At 39.4% G+C, this 22,576-nt stretch overlaps 1 protein-coding gene across 2 annotated transcripts in view; it reads right to left on the reverse strand.

Annotated features, from left to right (window-relative positions):
• Positions 1-22,576, reverse strand: part of tbl1xr1a (TBL1X/Y related 1a) — a 66,437-nt gene that overhangs the window by 23,565 nt on the left and 20,296 nt on the right. The window contains exons 2-7 of one of the 2 annotated variants that reach the window (XM_017304449.1): positions 17,676-17,744; positions 3,291-3,387; positions 2,444-2,589; positions 2,109-2,334; positions 1,899-2,031; positions 1,644-1,785 (exon numbers count right to left, since the gene is read on the reverse strand). In XM_017304449.1, coding sequence (XP_017159938.1) covers positions 1,644-1,785; positions 1,899-2,031; positions 2,109-2,334; positions 2,444-2,589; positions 3,291-3,348 — 705 coding nt within the window. In that variant the 5' untranslated portion in view covers positions 3,349-3,387; positions 17,676-17,744. Of the gene's footprint in view, positions 1-1,643; positions 1,786-1,898; positions 2,032-2,108; positions 2,335-2,443; positions 2,590-3,290; positions 3,393-17,675; positions 17,745-22,576 lie in introns of both variants that reach the window. The other variant, XM_008407817.2, reaches the window with a different exon arrangement.

Genomic DNA, 22,576 nt, shown 5'->3' on the forward strand with positions numbered 1-22,576 from the left:
ATGGATAGAACTGTAACTACATTAATCATAGCTCTTCTTCTCTTCAGTGTTTCTGTCAGTTTCTGGTGGTGAAGCTCTGTGCTGCCTTCAGGAGAATGGGACATCAGAGTATCATCCATAAAACTTCACCCACATGGCATTTATTGTGCAAACCAGAGCTTTCAGTGGAAAAACAAAAGTTTCAGATCCTTTTAATGCTATACAAATATGAGACAGAAACATGGATTATATCTTTATATAGACCTGACTAGATTTATAGATTATTAGTTTTACTGGACAGAAATTACAAAGAACAAATCTGGTTCTTAATCAAATCCCAATGAGTCAAATTGAAAATGTCATGGAGTCATCAGCCTCATGACATTAACACTGACATGAAAAATAATATTGAAGAAATAAATATATCAAATCTAATTAAAAACATAAATAAGTGATAAGCTTTTTACTGTTATGGTCTTATCTGGAAATAGTGTGTTTATTCTTGCCATAAGAATAAACACACTATTCTTATGGCAAGAATAGCATGTTAATTATTGCTTGAAAGGTCTTTCCATACCAGTTTATTCCTCTGTATTTAGTTTAGTTTTAGTTTATTCTTGCATTTTGTTCTTCATTCATTTCCATTTAGTTTCCTTTGATTAGTATTATCCTCTCTTGGTTTATTGCTATGTCCGCTTTAGTTTCTTTCCTGTTGCTACATTTATTTTATTATTTATTGCCACTCACCACCAGTAATCTTCACTCATCACCTGCTGCGCTGCCTAATCGTCATATGTTTCACATCATGTGTTGATTTTTCACTGTTCAGCGTCGGATTCTCTGTTTTTATGCCATAATTCACATCTAGTTCGTCGCTCCGTTTTATGTCCCGCTTCACCTGTTTCAGAGTTTTGCGCAATGTGCGCCTCATTTTTTCATTGTTGTTTGTTTAACACCCTATGGTGCAGGGAGGTTGGGAAACGTATCGATGGGGAAAAGGCAGACTGACATAAATCTTTTAAAACAACGGAAACAATTTTGGTATTCTGATTATTGAAATTTAAAAGTGGCTACCAACAATGAATAGAAGAAGAGCTGCCATCGATACAGTTGCAGCCAAGCATGATTTAATGTTAGACAATGCAGTTTTACCAAGTTGCTCAAAGTCTAAACTGGTATTGTTGTGCATTTAAGGTGTAAAGTTTACCTTCTTCGACCAAACGCCCCCCAAAGGAATCCCAGCGCCCCCCTTTTGTAAAAATGTCCGCCAGCGCCCCCTGCCGTCCTCTGAACGCCCCCTGGGGGGCGGTACCGCCCACGTTGAGAACCGCTATTGTAAATTAAAATTAGCGCATTCTTCTTTGATTTACAATTTTGACTTGAATTATTCACTTCATGCTAAAGAGCCCCCTGGTGGTTGAAGAAAAATCCACAGAAAAGCCACCCCAGGCTACAATCCGCATGGTTCAAAGCTTAGGAAAAAAGTAGCGGCTTATAGTCTGGAAAATACGGTACCGTAGGTGAAATTGGATAATTTCCACAGCACACCTGTCGATCACTCATGGCACACTAGTGGCACAGTGGTTGAAAAACACTGGGTTAAATGATCTGGTCTGAAGGCAGCAGCTTTAATTGGACCTCACAGCTTGTTAGTATGAACTCACATTCCAGTCCAGCGAGGTGACGTCTTTGTTGCTGGGGACGTCCTGTCCTCCTTCTCTGATGCAGTGCCTCAGGACCAGCTGCGTGGAGCTGCTGGTGCTGTTTTCACTCAGGTTCCAGATACGAGCCGTCGAATCCCCAGACCTAGACACACACACACACACACACACACACACACACACACACACACACACACACACCTTACATCTTCCAGATTCTAGCTGATGTATACTGTGTGTAGGTGAAGAGGAACTGACCCAGAAGCCAGCAGGTCGCTCACTGGGTTCCAGGCACAGATAAAGACCTCTGACTCGTGGCCCCTCAGGACCATGGCCTTGTTCTGAGGGATCTCCACGTCTCCATCCACCTCCATCAGATCTGAGTGGTTGTCTGTGGACACAGTTGGACGTGTCACACACCCAACAGATGTGGGCTGTGGCTTTGCTAACCGGAGAGCTCCTACTCACTAGCTAAGGCGTGGGCTCCGTTCTCCTCCCCGTTGGCAGTGTTCTCTCCGTTCTTGGTGTTGCCGGCTATGCTGCCCCCTGCGGCCGATGCCGGCGCCGAAGCTGCAGCCTGCTGTTGGGCCATTTTGTCCCGGTACGCCTGCTGCCTCGTCTGGACCACGTCTGGCATCACTGCGTCGATGAGCGACAGAGACTCGATGGGTCGGCCGTCGAATAACGTGCCATCCTGCAGAGCGAGTGAGGAGAGGACAGAGACAGGAAGTGAGAGCTGAACAAAGATGGAGCTCTTTGCAGCAGGACCAGGTGTAGCATGAAAGGAGGGGCTTGTTTCCCACCTCGTTGATGCTGACTTCAGCCTCCACATACTGCAGGCCCTTCTGGATGATGCTGATGAGGGCAGCAGGGGGCACCAGAGCTCCGTTGATGTTGGACTGGCTGATGTGGCTCTCTATGCCGAATGTAAATGCAGAGTGGGAGAACCCTGACAAACAGCAGCACACCAGAAAGGGTTTTTAACAGCATCGCCATGGAAACCAAGGTTCCCAGAGAAAACAGAACCCATTATTAAAGTTTTTTGAACTTAGATTTTGAAGACTGAATGATAAAATGTTACTTCATCTTTCTGTGTGTCTTATTTTGACTTTTATTGTGACAGGAGTAAACCCATGTTTACCTAACAGAAAATTTATTGTGAACATGAAATATGCAAATATTTAAGAATGGTAGATATCTCTGGCTACAACTAATTAGTTTAATGACTGGCTGGGTGATCAGTGGATTCTCAGAAGTAAATTTATGAAATTCTGTCACTTTCGGTCAACACTAAAGCTTTGTTCCAGATTTTATGTTGAGTCATCAAATGATGGTCAAGAAAAATGAAATGAAAACGTCTCTGATTAGAAATGAAGCTCTGGGTCTTCATCAAACCTGGAACAGTGAACAGCTGAACTAAATTAAAGCCTCTATGTGGTTTCCTTCCTGCCTTTGCTCTTTTCTAACCCTCATTCACAGTGTTTGGTAAACAGCTCGTCACCTTACAGAAAATCACTCACTTTGAAGGTTCTTTCAAGGTGTGATGATGCGTTTGTGTAAATAACGTTTGTAAGGTGACAAGATGTCAAATCTGAATGTAAAGTAGCAGAAGTGCCTGTCAGATTCTTTGGTGGAAGTGGGGATGGATACCTGATTCCTGTAGGTATCTGTAGACCAGGAAGTTGACCTCATCACTGCTAATGCTCATTTTTAATCCGGTTACACCATGAGGTCAGCACACACACTTCTATCCTGGAACACAGAGGGGAGCATTATCAGTGGCAGGGAAATAATCACACACTGTTTATTATATTGGGCTCATGAAAATGAGATGCTTCTGGAACAATAAAATGTTTTTAATAAGACTAATCAGTATGGAGTATTAATAATTTCAATCAGATGCAAAGCGCAATTCAGACTCAAAAATAAAACTGAGTCATTTGGAGTGAGGCAGACGACAATACAATTCTGATTCCATTATCATTAGAGACCAACTGTTAGTCAGTTACAGCTTATGAACCATTCACATCTGACTTCTGAGAATTTTATTTTCTAAAGACTCAGCATGGCAGCGTCAGGAGAACTACTTCCTATCTATGATAACTGATTCCAGCTTGAAGCTCACGTCTATATCCAGGTCTCAGACCACCTCAGTAAATACATTTACTAGTTAGTACTATAGAGACAGACATGATGTATTTCACAGAAACAAAAAGAAATCCATAATGCCACTCTTTAGTGGTAGTTGAAAGTTTAAAGTTTTAGATTAACGGATATAATCCCCCCACAAGTAATAACAATACCAAGAAAATTAAAGGATTTCCAAAAACCCTACTACAATAATGCAGTATGGCTGCCAATAGAAACGTGGCGGTATGATAACCGGTAGAAACGATAGAAATTTGGCCAGAGATCTGCAGTCTACCAGCTAACCGCAGTAATGGTTGTTGATGACGTAACCATCCGGCATCAAAGCAGATGAAGCGGGAGGCATCGTGGCTGAGAGCTCAAGGGAATACCTTGTTACAAAGGCAGGAGCAAAACGACAATTATCTGGACCTGGCTCAGGTTCAGTTATTGTGTTTCTATATAGAGATATTTTTCTTATGTAACTTTTGATTTAACCAGGTGGTCACCATTCAGATTAAGCCATATCGCACATCTCTAGCTGCCAGACTTCTAAAAATATATTGGGAGTTGCAAAAGAAAAGAAAAAAAATAGACTTGCAGCTATACAGACGAGTAGATGTCAACACTCCTCTTCTCAGAGATTTTCATCTTGGGAGAGATGGCCAGTGTTTGAATGCTAAAGAAACTCTGCTAGAAATGTCTTAGCAGTGTTTTATGAAATACAATGTTTATATGAATACAAAATTATGCCCATAGTAAAACCATATATACATGTAAAATAGAGAGCTCCTCATCAGAGTGGCTCCCTAAAGTATGAAAAAAGAGAAGTTTATTTCAAGAAACATTAAACAGCTACATAAAACATGGACTGCAGAGAAAATGATGTACACGTAAGCACATTATTTAAGGACATTATATAACATGTAATGGGCTGCACAGTGGCACATTTAGTAGAGCTGTTGCCTTGCAGCAAGAAGGTCCTGGGTTTGATTCCCGGCCCGGTGTCTTTCTGCATGGAGTTTGCATGTTCTTCCTGTGCATGTGTGGGTTCTCTCCGGGTACTCCGGTTTCCTCCCACAGTCCAAAAATATGACTGTTTAATTGGTCTTAATTGATGTGAGTGTGTGTGCATGGTTGTTTTGTCCTGTCTGTCTCTGTGTTGCCCTGCGACAGGCAGGGTGACCTGTCCAGGGTGACCCTGCCTCTCTCCCAGAACATTAGCTGGAGATAGGCATCAGCAACCCTCCCGGCCCCACTAAGGGACAAGGGTGTACAGAAAATGAATGAATGAATGAATGATTGTAACATGTAATGTCAAAATTTAATTGGTGCTTGAGTCTTTCAAGGACAGATATAATTTGAATTGAAGTAGGCGCTTTAGCATTAGCTTTTGCTAAAAACTGTGTTGAAGTAAGACTTTAGCATTAGCAGAATGATTGGTGCTTGAAAATTAGTGCAGCAAACTTTTTAGTTAGCGGTACCCACCACTGCCTTTTTATTATTTGCTACCGCTATGTCTTCCAAGTAAACTAAGGCAATCTCTGTGCTTACCCAACTGAACAGATTTCACTTTCACAAACAACACAGTAGTGGTTCTACTTCCTGAGCTGTCTTTACTCCTCCTCTATTGAAATTCAGACTGAAAACATTGTTTCACACTAAAAGTTAGTTTCAGTCAAAAAAAAACTCAACAACAATTATGTTACTTTAGCAAACATGTAACACGACAATGTTGTTCAATGATTGTCAGTAGAACATGCATGTCACCGATAGACTCACAGATCTTATTTCCACCTGTTGCCAACATATAATCCCTGGAAAATGAACAATGTGTTATTCTGGGATTAATGGCAGAGTGCAGTGCCATCAGAATTTGAGCTGGCTGTTTCTGGAAGCAGTCGCGGTCAAGGTGCTGTTAAACCCAAGCCACATTTCTCAGCTATCGCTACACTTCCACTGTGCTCTCTGAGAAAATACCTGCCCAACAAGTTGAAAGGTCAAACTCTGTTTCTTCCGTCAATCTCAAAAAAGGTCTACAAACATGTACTATCCAAGGCCCGGCTCAGGCTGGCTGCCGCAGCGTTAGTCCTGTACATGGTTTCCGTTAATGTGATCACAGTTACCTAGAGATCTGTGTGTCTCAACTGGTGACTACACCAGAACAAAAACTAGAGAACGCTCTCTCAACACACACTGCTGCTGTACATGAAGGGAAAATGGTTTGTTCCTACATCCCATAAACATCTTAAAACAAATTTATTTCAATCAGACTGATGGAATCACAGAAAGTGAACCCTGGTTTGTTTTAACCATAAAACAAAAAGTGTGGTTTATGGTTAAAGAAAACAGCCACCACATTAACCCTGCGTAGGTCCTGTTGGTCTTCATGAAGCAGCACAGGGTCTGAGTGTGGAGTGTGTTAGCTGGGTGGTACAGGTCTGCTTTCTGTCCATCATAATGTCAAAGTCTGGGGTTTCACAGCACAACACTGAGCAGTTTCACACAGTTTTCAACATCAGGCATCATAATGTTGCTGCTTTTGTAGCAGTAGCTTTTCTTCCTGTTCAGGACAGTTTCTGCTTTTCTTTGAGGCTCCCCCCCTAACATGGTGAATGAAGCAGCAGCACAAAAATGATTGCATTCAGTATACACACCATGTAAAATGACAGAGCATTTGTGCATTTATGTTGTTATCATTGCTAATTTTAAGAATAGGACGTGTTGACTTAATACTGTGACTGTTAGACAGAGCACCTTCACAGGAGAATAAAGCTGCCAATGCTGATCTGTGGACTTTGTATAACCCCCAGAACATCAAAGGAGGAAAGGTTATGTGTGTTTCTCTGACATGTTGGCTCAGCAGTGCCTACAGATCTGCAGCTTGGACCATTGGTGGAAAGTAAGATTTAACTGTGTTTTCTATAGCAGGGTTTCCCCCAGTGTATGAAAAGCATGGCAGGCGACCTGGCTTTACTGCGAGTGAGTATACCTTTGTGAGCAAAGAATAACGTGCGGTGTTTGTGTTTACATCTCAAACGCAATACATGTTCAAGCTTTGCTCTGTGTCTGCTCTTGCAACTTTGATAGTTAAAGTAATTTAATCACACCCGCAGTCAATCACAGACAGGTCTTTTTTTTAACCAGAGTATTCCCTGGATCCACTAGATGATTACTTTATTAGGATTAACTGAAAAGCAAAATTAGATATGACTTTTAATTGTGTTGTATTGTCTGCTTTTTTTAAGACTCTATAGTTGCTGTTTAACTAATGTCAATGTTGTCTTTCAATTACAAATAATTGCCTTGTTATATTTTCTGCCAACTTTTAACATTTCTAATACAAAAACACAGACGGCTGGTAGACTTCACTGGTGCTCCTACCACCAGGCTTAGCTAGGTTTCTGGGGTACACCTTCCCACTACCGGCCTTTAAGAAATTAGTTAAAGTAACTAGTAAATAATATAGAAAACACAGACTGATGTTTACAGTCGCTGTGCTGACCACTGTTATGAGATGCTAAAGACAGTTTAAAAAAAGTTAAGTTTGTAACAATTCTCTCTGTGTCAGGACACTTGAAACTTGTTTCACAGTGATTATTTTTTCACACATGGAGTGAAATCGCCTGAGCCTAATGTAAATATTTTATGACCCCTCCTGGCAATAAGGCTACATGAAAGCTGTTCCCAGATCTCTGTTATAAAAGATAACAGACAAACAATTCTAACTGGCTAAATTTCTATCATCTGGTTAAAGTCTTACAAGAACCAGAGATTGGAAAACTACAAAGTTCAGTGTTTTTTTAAAAATATGACTCATACAAATGGTTCAAATTAAACAAAATGTACAGTATATCTGATAAAGGTAGCAACTGTGAATAAAACTGAAAATAAAAGGGATATTATCTAATTAGTTCAACATCCATCATTCCATCTTAAATGGTCACAAGCAGTAATAATCTAAATTAAAGCTGAATCAGCGTTTGCGGCCCTCACAGCTCGCCGCTGCTCTAGTCTCGTGGCCACCGGCGCCGCTAGAGCTCCAGCTCTGCCAACAAGCTTGTTGCTTGTTTATTGTTGTCATAGTAAATCCATAACAACCCCCTACCCAGATGGCTGTCATGGTTACAAAGTTCCTGGAAGTGTGACATCTCATAACTATACATTGTTTTTAAGAATAGGAAAAATGCAATACCACACTTATTGACTAAGTTGAGCAAAATTACAAATGTTATCCAAATAGCTGATTTCCCACTTGCTTTAGAACATGGCTCCAAGAGACTCTTTTGTAACTTTTGAGAAGATAAACGTGTATCAAATTTTAGGATTGTCAATCATGCCCCGTAAACATGCTCAAAAACTCATAATTTTTAATAATAATAAAAGGAGGAAGCATCGTGGCTGGAACCCAGTTAATAATTTTAATTCCCCATTTCTTAACAACATACTGACCAAAGTTTAAGCCAATGGCTCAAAATCCCTAAGAGGAGTTTGCTAAAGTTCAAAGTGTGTAAATACAAAAAATGGCCCAAATTTTCCCTCTGACCCAAAATGGAAACTGCCCCATACATTTTAGGGCATACCTCCAAGAGACTTTTTTTTTTCTCTTGATTTGGGGGTCAACCTATGTATCGTATTCCAGATCTCTATGATATGTGCAGCATCTCCCCTGCCATTATCCAGGGGGGAAGCGCCCCAACCCAACCTGCCCCCCAAGGAGATCAGAAAAGGCGCAAAGGAAAGATTTCAGTGTTTTTTAACACTATCGTGGTCTCAGTGTGACGCTCAGGAAGAGTGCAGCAAATGTCATGGTTAGATAGCGGTGACGGGATGTCCCATCAGAGTAGTAGTACTTCAGTTTCCGAAACCACACAAAGAAAACCTTGTAAAAGCACAAACAAGTCAGTGCAGTTCAAATGTTCTTGTCTTTTAAGACCGCTGGAGGGTTAAATATATCAAGTTTTGGCAGCAGATTGCTCTCTTGTAAGTAGCAGGAGGACTAAATGTTTTTACTGTTAGTAAAAATAGTAGGGGTGCACTGAATGAAGTTTTTTGGTCAATCACCATTATTAAAACCTGACATGTTTCAATGCTTGTTCTACATAAAGAAAAAAAAAAAAAAAGCATATTAAAGCAGTAAACACCTTTAAAATTAATGCCAAGAAATGCACTGTAATGTAAAGAATCTGCCCCACAAATTTGAAAGCCCCTTTTAGCAGCAGCAGCAGAATGTTATAATTAGATCCAGGCTTTGTGTAGACATCCAGCAGCTATTTTTAAACGACCATTTTTCTGTTCCCCGTCCTCGACCCAGTTTGAGCTGCAGAGACCGTTCAGGCAGTGATAACTTCAACGCTGTAGTCAGCAGCGCTGTCTGTGGAACACTGAAACTTTGTAAACAACAAGCTGCATTTCCCTTCGCTGCAGTGGCGCTGTGGAGCCACAAACTGCAGCAGCAGCAGCTCTGTTCACAGCGTGGGGACAGTGGTAAGAGGGGAATCTCTGTCTTTGCATCCCAACCCCCTCTTTTCCTCTCCTGTCTCTGAGACAATTGCCAGCAGCAAACTGGTGAGTACAAGTCAATCCAGCCCCACTTCTGGAGCCACACAAAGACCTATAGGTCAGCAGGAGGAGGAGGAGGACCAGGACACGTTTCAACACTTGATAAAGAACATTAGATATGAAATGACTAAATTCAAAACCAATTCTGAAAGAGGTCATGTATGTTCTTACTGAGCTGAAACTTAAAATTTTACCTAGCAAGTCTAGAAATCTGTTATAGAACATGAGTGCTGTAGAAGGAGACTGTAAATAAACTGGCTTACCTCAGTGGCTTTTATTACGCTTTATTTTCCACACTGTGCTTATCTGAACTATGTTATCACAACACCAGAAGTTCTTTTTTCAGTGAAATGTAAAAACCCAGTCACATATAACCTGACCTGGTTAATGGCCATTTTGCTTTATTGCCAATTAAATAAAATCTTAGGGACTAATGTCCTGACAGAGAGTGCTTAAAGGTGTTTTCACACCTTATAGTCCGGTAGACTGGGTTTGATTGGGGACCAAAATTTGCCTTCACTCTGCACTGTGTCAAACAATCCAAACTAATTGAAAAACCTGTTCCTTCCATCGCCTCTGGTGGCGCTGCACCAAGAACTGCTGAAGGAAACAACATAAAAACCTATAAAGAAGACCAGCAGTTTCCCGCTTCCCAAAATGTAAATAAAAATGAAGTGGCATCAGATTTTAGCAGTTGAAGAATTTCTTCATTGATATACATTACAATGAATAAATGTAACAATCAGCTGACAATCAGCAGGCTATCAGTGACACTAGTGACAGTCCTGCAGGTGCCATTACTATGTATTGAGTCATGTCCACTGTTGCAATGCGGGATGAACAGGAATCTGTCACAAAAATGGTCGTAGTGCCCTTATTTCTTACCCGATTTCTATAAAATATGGTTTAAGTTAAAGCTGAGAAATTTGCTGAAATTTTGGTATGTACAGTTTGTATTTTCCCAGAATACAAATCTACAAACAGTTTTGTTTCTGCCAGTCCTGTCAAGACGAAAAAGAGAACTAAGCAAAATTATCGCTTATATTTGTCAATAATTAGGAAAATTAGGACGGTGGAGCACATCACCCCAGTTCTACAGTCCTTCCATGGGCTCCCTGGACTTCACAGAATAGATTTTAAAATACAGTTAGTTTATAAATTACTGAACAGCTTAGCACCACAAAACATTAAAGATTTGCTGTTGTATCAACCTTCCAGACCTCTCAGGTCTTCTGGTTCTGGTCTGCATTTCCAGAACTAGAACCAAACATTGAGAAGCAGCCATTCAGCTTCTATGCTCCACAAATCTGGAACAAAACTGCAAAGCAGCCGAGTCAGAGTTCCTTTAGATATAAACTAAAAACCCACCTGTTTAGAGCTGCTTTTGAGACAACATAAATGAAACAATCAACATTCTGATGTGTAACTATGGCACTTTATAATTGAGGACTATGGGTTCTACAACTTTGTATTTTTTGTGTGTGTTTTTTATGATGTTATAAAGCACTTTGAACTGCCATGTTGCTGAAATGTGCTATGCAAATAAACTTGATTGGTTGATTGATCAAGTTGACCACGGGGTCTGTAATTAAATAACTGCAATAAATCACAAACCATTGACAAAATAAGCAACTTTTTTCCAATACTAAAACCTTTCCTGCTGCTAAAATTACTGAATAAATAATAATGTTGGATGACTAGACGAGAGTATTAATGATCAGCTATAGGCTGTGCCATTCGCCATTTGTTTTTTGTTTTTGTTTTTTTTTTAAGATTTTTTTTTTTTGCCTCTGTTGCTTTCTTAATTACAGTAATAATGCTTGATTGACACCAAAATAAACGACTCACGGGAAAAAAAAGCTAATGCCATTTTTAATGGGCCATACAAACTCCATCCAGCTGTAAGCAACGTTTTTATTTTTCCCAAAGTTCCTTCAAGTGCAACGACGATTTATTTACTAAACCTGGATCAGAAAGTTAGTATCCTGAATTCAGAAAATACATTAAATAATAACTACAAGACCAAAGCCAACTCTAAATCAGATTCAAAGCGTAACAGAGCAGCTTTTACCAACTTCAAGCCTCATGGTGTTGATGTGGGCATGAAGAATAAAAAAAAGAAGAAAAAAAGATATAAAATAAACATTGCTTAAAAACAAGTAATTTGTAATTTGTCCCTTTTACACTTAGCAGTTCAATACGCTCATCACCATTATGGTCTGACTAATGTATTTCCTCTTCAGGGTTTCCCCCAGTGCATTATAGGCCTGGCAGCCCGCCATGCTTTACTAGCGCCACCGCCAGGCTGAGCCTTTCTGTCTTTTTTTTTTTTTTTAAAGGAAAATAAAAGAAGAAATAAAATCGCCTTTTTTTTAAGCCGGACTGCAAGTGTTTCTGTTGCTCCGAGCGTTTCATCATCAGAGCAGATTTATTCCTAAAAGAAATGTTTATAGAAGATATGTTTGTAGTTTATGCATTTAAAGCCGGACCAATTACACCGCTGGCCTCTGCTCGCAGCTGGATATCTAAAGTTAACCTCAGCGCGGATCCCACGCTCCTCCTTTCACTCGAACTGGACACAGGCTGACCGCTATGGATACTTACATCAACCCCCTGTAAGAAATTATGATTAGTTATGAGGAGTTATTGATTAAGGTAAGAGTTTAAACCCACCGTGTTAGCTCTGGCTGCACAGCTCTACGTGAACCGCATGAATAACTTGCAATTGCGCTTTCAGTGGTGCTTTGAGGAGCGGTGAGAATGATGTATATTTGTGAACAAAACATTATGCAGCTTTTACATCTCAACACGCTGCCCAGCGTTTGGCCCCGTCTTCCCTGTAAAGTTTAGGTCTGTGTTCCCGGTTGGCTGGTGCGTTAGTGGTTAACGACCCAGCGCTAATCACTCACCGGTTTAACCCGGTGAGGAGCTTTCGCGCTCTCCTCTCAGTCACGCATCACGCTGATTTTATATTATTACTAGTATTATTTTTCCGGTTACACCAAGCACCAAACCGTAGCAAATGTTTTGCCCATTTAGTCAGACAGTTAATGCGCGCGGCCACTGGACATCTGAAAAACTCGTCCAGAAACTCGACTAACCAAAAGTTTCTGTCCCCTTGTTAAAAACTCAAAAGACACAAAATGAAAGAGCTACTAAACCCACATTAGCAGGATTGAATTAAATCTCCCATTTGTTGCGCATCTCTGCGCAGTGCAGCGGATTACCAACATCATGCAGGGCCGGTCCAAGGATGTATGAGGTCTGGAACAGAATATGACTTAGGGGCCCCTTTTGTTGCTAAAAACATCAGCACCTCTAACAGCTTCTGTGTTTGATTTAGTGAAACCTAGGACAGGGGGAGTAGTTTAACTGGCAAACCTAAAAAGCAATAAATTATAACTGCAGTTTACTAATTTAGTTATTTAATTATAGCAGTTTACTGATGATGTTTTCCCATAACATCATCATGTTATGATGTTATGGGAAACATCATAAAATATTAAAAGTAATATTTTACTTTTAATAAAAGTAAAATATTACTTGTATTACAATAAAAGTAATATTTTTACTTTTATTGTCTACTTAACATCTTTTAATACAAAAACACGGTGGACTGCCGGTGGACTTCCTCGGCGCCCCGACCACCGGGCTTAGCAAGTTTTCTGGGTGGAAACCCTCCTCTTAGTATTATTTGTGGCCAAATATGCTACAATAGCAATATCATTTTACCTTTTATCTAAAAAAAATAAAATAAAAATCCTGAATATTTATTTCTTTTAGATCTTTTTGTGTCATGATCCACTGTGTTTTATTTGTTTTATTTCAATTATGTTCTTGTCCTGCTTTGCTCAATCCCCCGTGTTAATTATTGCTAGAGATGTCTTGCCATCTAAATTTATTCCACTGCATTTAGTTGTTAGCTTATTCTTGCAGTTGTTCTTTGTGCATTTCTATTTAGTTTTCTTTGGTTAGATGTTAATCTTCCTCTTGCTTCTACTGTAGTCATGCTCACCAGTGATCTTCACTCATGCTAATTATCTGCACTTATCTATTTCACCTGATCTGCCACTAATAAGCTCCTGATTTTTACTGTTTAGCATTGCTGCTGTTTACTCTATAACTTGTCCATCAGACTTATGGGCATACCAGAAACGTGTAAATATAAATGTTATGCCTCAATGCAGTCATGGTATCCCTACGTCGCCAAATACTGTGTCAGGTAAACTAAGGGATGTGTACCAAATTTGATATTTTTATAAGTACTGACTGAAATCTTGCCTATTCTACCTATTCACATAAAGTCAGACAGTACCTTGTTTCGTTACCTAAAGACATCATTGGGATAGCATGGAAAAAGAGTGAGGGATTTTCCATGCTTGTCCTGAATGCAGCATAAGCAAGAGGGTAATGACGTCAGGAACTGACTAGTTCAGTAAGCAAAGAAAACCTGACCGATAGAAAATGCTCAAATGTATAGCTCCACTTTTCAAAATGTGATGCAAATTATACTCGTTGAAATATTTGCAACGAAGTACAAGGCCAGCGGTGGAAACACGTCTAGTTTGAGAAAGCACCTGGCCAAGCACAAGATTTTTCTTAAGCCTGTTATGCACAATCTTTGATAGCCTCACACCTACAACTCCTTCATTAGCCTCCATTAGCACGCCTGTACGTGTCAGCAACGGAATTTGTAGCCAGCAACATGAATGAACAAATGTTTAATGGTGATGGTGATGGTGATGGCGACAGCGACATTTACAATGCAAGTGAGGGGAAATGACAAATAGGAATACATGGAGCTGGATTTTAATTTGTGCAATAAGACAAAACACTCTGTCACAAACAGATACAGCAGTTCCATTTAAGAGCGTTGACCCAGGGCAAGAACACTTAAAGTGACTGAACAAAACTCTCAAAATATTTCTAATGGCAATCTGGAACCTACATGATGATCACTCCTCTCCCGGCTTCTGTAGAGCTCCTGGTCTCTTTATGTGACAGATTGTATTGGCAGGGTTCTCCCTGCCTCGCATGCCCCATTTGGGGTCAACAAGGAGATGTGTGTGTCAGTGACAGATGGTGGCATGCAGGCTGTGCCAGCAAGGCTCACTTGATGAGCAGTTAAACCTGCTCTGCGTGCTGCAGGTTAGCTGAGGCACAGCCACTCAATCACACATGCTTTCTTCATACTGAGCTAGCTTACATTAACAGTCAAGTTAGCCATCTCTTCAAAAAAGTTACAGAGAAACAAGTCATGGGGCTGCTCTGAAATTTCCCGATGGGACTTTCATTAACAGAAAGAAAGAAAAAAAAAAGGAGATCTTCATTATATCAAAGCTTTGATTAATGAGCTTTTAACGCACCAATTAGCTGCTCACAGTTGTAAAAATAATAAATTATAAAAATAATACATTGTTGCCACAAATATGCATCACAGCAACTGTCTTAAAGTAAAGTGAATAGAAAGAGTAAAACTTATTTTTGCTCAGGACAAGATCCAGAACCAGACAGAATAATCCTCCAAACACACAATAATTCAACCAGAAAAATTATGAAGATTCTACAGAAAGAAGACTTGTACATATTTAGTAATCTGCACATTCTGGAAATAATCTTATGCAAATATTGTAAAAGATTTCTAAATAAAGTAAATGTTCCATCATTTCTGGCTCAAGAAAAGAAACGCAATTAGTGACATTGATCTCTTTAATCTAATGTTTGTTTCCACACCTATTAAATTTTTTCTAAAGGGCATTTCAAAATATATAAAGGTAATGGCTTAATATTTTGGAGGAATAATTTAAGAAATCATTTTAATTTCTTTAAAATTGTGAAATTACTGTTATATTAATGGAGCCTTACAAATACTTTTATCATAAGTGGTCATTATTTCTATCAGGCCCATGCATCTTAGAGAACAGTCAGTTCTGCAGTTAGACAGGTTTTCATTACATTTCACAATAAAAGCAACATGACCACAGGGTTGACTGTCTTTAGCATCTTATATTAACACAGTTAGTATAAGAGGTGTGCCGATCGATCGGTCACCGATCATAATCGGCCGATTTCCGTGAAAAAGTGCATGATCTGTGATCGGTGATCATTGGCTCTTGTTGCCGATACCAATCACCTGCTTCTCATTTTGCAGCCTGCCTTTGCAGCTGGTCTCCTCTTTCCTTCACACTGCGCAAATGCACAGCAACAAATCCTAGGCGATGTGGAACTATAACGCACTGAGTGAATGGGGAAGTTTGCGTGTTGCGGCGGAAAATTGAAGCACGTCAAAATGCATCAACACAACGAATCTAATATGACATAAAAAACGATGCCATAATTGACGGAGTTTGGCTACATCGAGGCTCACTGCAGTAAAAAAAGACATATGGAGGATCAGATAGCAGGTAAAGCAGCGCACAGCTACAAACACTCACCCGGATTAGCATGACGGTCAGAAAGCCAAACAAATAACCCGCAAAATTATTTAAGTCTTCAAGCTGTGATGTAAGACGCTGGTTCTSYTCTCGCTGTTGAACCGCTGCTACGCGCTACAGGTAGTAATATTTCACAGACGGAGCGCCGCTTCTGCTCCACCTGGTAGTGACTCTCACACCGAACCTCTGCTTAAAGCTGCAGCATCTAACTTTAGAAAATAAATTTTACATACGTATTAAAACTTTCACTGTCCTAACATGAGACAAATAATCAATCTCCTCTGCCTCCTCCCTGTTCTGCATAATTACTTCGCTCGGTCAGAAACAGCCACTAGTAGTGTTTATGATTAAAAAAAATAATAATAATAATTACGTGATCGGTATCGGTGATCGGCCCTCATGGGTGATCGGTATCGGCAGGAAAAAAATTGATTGGCATATCTCTAATATTTAGCATTAATAATTGCACTTCATGAACCATTTGACAGAATGTTTGTTGCAGTTTATTTCTGCATGTTTGACCAAGGTAGATAGTCTGTTGATTTTGCCAGTTACTTTATTATTAATAAAGAAGCCGTTTCCCACTAGTTGGCTGTTCTACTCTTAATTGGGCCAATTGAACAAATTAAAATTGTGTTGTTTTCACATGTTTGACCAAGCTCTGGAAGCTTTTGGTGGCTACCTAATATCCCAGATTATGCCCTTTGTTTGTGTCGTTTTAACAGCTTTCCTGTAGTAATCTGTTAATTATCCTAGCACACAGCAATAATCTATTTTCAGTAACACCGTGACAAACCAGAAGTGGTTTAACAGTCAAACAAACAGGAAGCCAGAGGTAATCAGGTGACCATAAACAGATCTATTACAAGGCATTTTAGGATAAGAGGTTGTAAACCAGGTTATCTGTGGAAACACCCAATCAGCTATAGAGCTGCATAATACTTTAATACAGACGGAAACAAATGTGCCTTATACTGCAAGAATGACTCATGCAAACACTATTGTGTAAATTTGGATAATTTCCAAAAAAACAATATTACCCTCGATCATTATTATCACCAACTTTAGCTGATTTTAAAATGAACTATGAGGTTGAAGGTGACATATAAATAAGGTCTAAAAACAAACAGGCATAAAGAATAAATAAATAAATAAAATGACCTCCAGATTCAGTCACCCTGTCCCAATTTGTTAATCCATTCAGTATCACAAGTACTAATTATTTAAGCTTTTTTGTTCTATATGGTGTAAGTATGGAAAAGCCTGGCAGTTACAAACTGAAGCATGGTTGGTCTGAAAAATTCCCATGGTCAAACGGATCCATTTTGTCTTGTCTGTTGCACAACAAGCAAAAAAAAAGAAAAAAAAGGCCCAAATTAAACAAAAGGACAAAACATCCAGCACTATGAACATTTCTCTATTTGGTAGCTTTAATTAGCCTTCATGCTAATGTTTGCTTAGGTCATGGCCTCATTTTTTACTTGAACTAGCAGAAACAGCTCTCAAAAATCTAATGTAAAACAACAGTAGAGGATAAACATTATTTTTCACAGTTATCTTGTAGTAGTTTATAAGTACCACTTAATAAATGACAGCAGAATTTTGGAGTGTAAAGTAGGAAATCAAACAGTGACTGTATTTTTTAATTGTTTTAGAGCAGCGTTTCTCAACGGGGGTGGTACCGCCCCCTAGGGGGCGTTCAGAGGACGGCAGGGGGCGGTGGCGGAAATTTTTACAGAAGGTGAAGCGCTGTGAATACTCTGTGCATGCCATCACCCTGCACTGACCATATTTAACCAGTAAGCATTGGAGGTCCCTCTATGAGCAGAGTTGTTTACAGTAAACTGGCACACACTGGCCAACAGTAACAGTAAACAGAGAGGTTTAACAGCCAGAGCTTGAGGGCACTCACCCCAGCAGTAAGTCTGTATGCACCACCACTATGATCAGTCAGTCAGGACTTGGACCATGGGCTCAGAACCTGTAGCAAAGACAAGAATCAACAGTTAGCGCAAAGCAATATGGGTGATGAATGGATACAGGGAGCAAAGGGTTAGTTTGGATTTTTGTTTTGTTTTTTTTAACAGAAATACCAGCAAGAGGTTGTTGGAAATTAAGTTATGGCCCCTCAACAGCGCAGCTAGACTCAACTCTACACAGTTGAGGTTTTAATCTTACATTTTAATGTGAAAATTTTAAATCTTATAATTTATCTTTGCTAAAAATATTAAATCAAATTTAGTAGCATTGACATTCTCAAACAAATATTAAAACATTAAATTAGTTTCTTATGTTCAGAGTTAAAATTGTACCATTTACCCTAACCCTTGAAGGCCGGCCTTTAGCGACTACTTTGTTCATTTGTGCCTTGGGCCGGCTCTAAATGTGATCAGTATCACATCGTGTTTTTACCACAAAAAAAAAATAATTATCATATTTTTTGTTTGTTGTTTTTAAGGCTCTATAGTTGTGTTTTTAAGTGTAGGCAAATAGGGCTGTTGTAAACGATCATTCTAGTAATCATGTTTTCTATTGATTATTTTGACAATCGAGTAATAAAAAAAATGTATAAAGTAAATGTAATCATGATTCAAATTTAATGTTTCATATTCCTGAGCTGAAGAACAGCATAAATTCATTTCAACTGTCAAAATCTTCCATCAAACTCAGTGGGCGGGGTTACTGGAAGAATCCGATGTCTGATTGGCTGCTTCAAACAGCAGTCAAGATAACTTCTTCCAAGTTTGTTATGACTCTTGGTCAGTATTTTCACTGAAAATGTGGAAACAACATCAATAAATTGTTGTAACTGATTTACTACAAACTCTGGGTGAGCAATTCCAGCCTCAATAGCTCTATAGTTTGAAATGTTTCAAACTAGAGCTATGGTAATATATTAATGTAATTTTTAAAATGAAATCAATGCATTTAATTGAGGCACGTCGAAATTATTTAATGTTACTGCTGTATTTATTTCTTATTTTTTTTAAATTTCTAAACTAATGACATTTAAATATTTATTTCATACACTGTTAATTGTAATTTGACACTATTAACTCTCTCCACAGTAATGGAATAGGCTGATAGAGAACTTTTGGAAATCAAAAACTTTAGCAACAATCAGCATCATCTAGAAGACATGCATGGAAACAACAGTTGAAACACTGGGTGCCTTTAAATCTCAACTTAAAACCCACCTGTTTAGAGTTGCTTATGGCTAAATTAGGATTAGTGTGGGCTTTGATGTCTCCGATGTTTTTAATGTTTTTATCTATTAATTTCTTTTTATACCTCTTTCTAATGATGTAAAAGTGGTGAGTGACTGAGGGTCATTGCGCGCACAGAAAAACCCTGTAAATTCTACACTCTAGCAGGTAAAAATAGTGCACAAAAATCCGTGTAAGACAGCAAAGTCCTAGAGCAAAAATTCGCATGACAGGTGGACGGAGCCTGGTGCTGCAAGGTTGGAGACCTTGTCCTGTTGGGTATTATCCAGGTCCCGTTACCTATGTTAAACAGACGGCGGAGTCCGGCGACGACAGGCACTCAAATTCCGTAACAAAAGTATGTTTTTATCTTTTTTAATTTTTTAGGTTTTTTTTCTTGAAATGCCTTGCTGCTGAAATGTGCTATACAAATAAAATTTGATTGATTGATTGATAACAGTTTTAGACAAGTTAATATAACAGTTAAAATGTTGACTCGTATGCCTCTATAGTTTATCTTCACTCTTTATGTTGGGTTTAACTATTATTTGTAGAAAATGTAAAAGAAAAAAGGAAGAGAAAAAAAAAAAAAAAACACTGTCCCAGAAAACTCAGTGGCTGATACAGGCAGCAGCCATTGTGCCCGACTAGAAAGACATATTGTTGCCGTCTGAAGCAGCGCAGCTCAACGTCATCAAATGGAAAATCCTCGCTCACTAATGTACTGACCTGAATGCTAAAATGCTTACAGTTCCAGCCAACAGCACAGGGGTATTGAATGGTGTGACATCACGTCTGATTCTACCACAAATCATGTCTTCAGTCAAAATCTCTTGGATTTTATTCTCCATATTTCAAGAGTGAAAAATATGAAGCAACACTGCCCTGAGAATGCCTAAATCTCCACCAATCAGTGAAACCATGATCAAAGCCAGGTAATTATGACAGACAATCTGAACATGCTGGTTTTTTTCTGGCCTCCTCCCGCCTTGCTTCCCTGTTTTCCCTGACCTGAATTCCCTCTGTAGTGTTTTAGTCATTTTTTCCATTCATTCCTTCATCTTTCCCCCTCCTCAGGTTTCCAGCCTTCAACAGTGTTGGCAGGCCTGCAGATAAAAGCCAGAAATACAGTTAACCACTCAGAAGCCAGCGGGGGGAACTGGGTGTGGCTACAAATGCTTCTGTGTTTAAAGCTGCAGAGTACTTGGTGGAGGACACAGCCCGGGCATGCCAGGAATGAGCTTTGTAAGTAGAATAAAACTTTAAGATACTTAGCTCCAATCAAGACATCCTTGAGATCAGCCCAACACTGGATGCTACAGAGGTGCAATGACACACTACTGAGACACGTGGAACTATTCCAGATCTTATTGGCTGTGCATTTTCATAAAGAGAAGTCATGGTTTCCCCCAGTATATAATAAGCCTGGCAGGCCAGGCTAATATAATGTGTCAGACATCAAGCAGCAATGGCGTGCAAGGCAATGCGCACAGGCGCCAGTGGTGTGTGATTGGTCCGTGCTTTGTGGCCTATTAAATGCATCAACTATAAACCACATTTTAGGAATAATTCTGCTTCGCCAGTGAAATGCTCAGCGCAACAGAAACCCTTGCAGTCTAACTTAATTAAAAATAAATAATAATAATAATAATAATAATAATAATAATAATAATAATAATAAAGATTGATTAATTATTATACAAACAAAAACAAGCAACGCTTAGCCTGGAGGAGGCTTACAATACACTGGAGGAAACCCCTGTATAAGTAAACAATATCAGGTTAATTTTACTGAAACAAAAGATGCCAACGGAAATCTGTATTCTGACTGAGGAAGCAGTGAGTCACACTACCCTGTTTCCAAGGTTCTTTTCCTGAAAAGCTGTTTGGTTTAGACCAAACATGTCCTCTGCTCTGGTGTCCAAATAATTCAGTCTGACTCATTTGTCAAAAGAACGGTTTTCTGTCTGCCAAATTTTAATCTGGCTTTCCTGGTTTTCTCAAACAACCAAGGTTTCCTCTTGTAGTCTCTTTCTGAATGTCCAGTCATGAAATTCCATATCAAGGGGAGGAAAAGACTGCTGTGTCCTGTGATAATATTTTAGGCTTTTGGGAAACTCCTAGCATCCTGCTTTCAGCGTGAAGTTGCTAAGATGACCAGACCTCAGCATCAAATCCCTTATTAAAGTCATTAACTGCTACAATCTTCTTTCTGAATGAATCAGACAGCTCTTTCAATCTTACCGTGGTGTTTACTCCAACTTCATCAGCACTTGCGCCAAAGTAAATTAGTTTTAAACAGACCAAACCTGGATCATGATTAGGGGTGGAAATTTTAAAGTGCTTTAGAATTTGATTTCCATTCGGAAGGTGTCCATGGGATTACAAATCAATTATTTATGTAGCAACACAACCCACCCCTCAATCCTAAACATACAACAATACTGCCAGTTAAAACCTTTTAGGTCAACAAAAAATATAATTCATCAGTGCAGGGCAATAAAACAATTAGAATAATTCATTGTGAAACAGGAAACCTTAACTAAAAAAGTAGGTCCTCCTTTAGCTATTTAATTTTCCTCTGGAATCAATAAAGTATCTCTGAGTTTAAATTCTGGTCTAGACAATCTGATATGTTTGCTCCTCAACACTAGACGATCAGGGACATTTCCAGTGAGCAGTACAACTCCGGTCGGTGCGGTTCGGTACGTCATATTGCTCATCTCCACTGTGAAAGCAGCCCATACAACCACCCACCATGCATGGGCCCCCTTCAGTTGTAGGTACAGGGGACAATGGTATGCTTAGGGACTTAAGCACAGTCCATTGGGGGACAGAAAAATGCCACTGCTTGCAACGAGTAGAGACATACTAGTGTGCCACATTTGTCGTCGCATTGGCGTTAGGGTTTAACCCTTGCTGCCCAGGGAGTGGTTCTCATGAATACGCCGGATATAAAATGGTGTATCGAACTGCATCGACCCCTGTTGTACCAATCAGTGGAAACAAGGCAAAATCTCCTGTTATTCTTTTTCAAATGAAACACTGAGGTTCTGTACTGTTTTCTGTCCTAAATGGTGCAAATTAAAACTGAAAGCAACTTTGAAATTTTAAAACTAGAGCTCCATGACACCACCAACCTCCAGCTACTGATTATAGCAGTTCTTTGCTCTGGCCTAGCGTAAAGTGTCGGTACAGATGCCATCGGTTTATCTGCACCAGTGTTGGTTCTTACAGCAATGCAAGGCTTAAAAATCTACAGCAAGTGATGACAGGAAGTAATCATGCCTTCCACCTCTAAAAGGTGCATTCAATCCATTGGTGTTCAGCTTATGCAATTCAAATGTAGCAAAGGATTCCCAGAAGCTGAATGTGATACAAAGACGGGATTGTTTATTTAGCTGTCAAAGCAAGAGCCCTTACTCTGAAAAAACAATAGGCACCAGAGTGCGACTAATTAGTTGAATCATCATTTTGTGCGCCAAGTGTGAAATTAAAAGTACACCTTTTGTCCACCATCATATCTTAGAAAGAAACAAAATGTAATAAAAAATCTGTGTGTGTGTGTGTGTGTGTGTGTGTGTGTGTGTGTGTGTGTGTGTGTGTG

The sequence above is a fragment of the Poecilia reticulata genome, linkage group LG4 (assembly GCF_000633615.1).
Source record: "Poecilia reticulata strain Guanapo linkage group LG4, Guppy_female_1.0+MT, whole genome shotgun sequence".
Taxonomy (NCBI): Eukaryota; Metazoa; Chordata; class Actinopteri; order Cyprinodontiformes; family Poeciliidae; genus Poecilia; species Poecilia reticulata.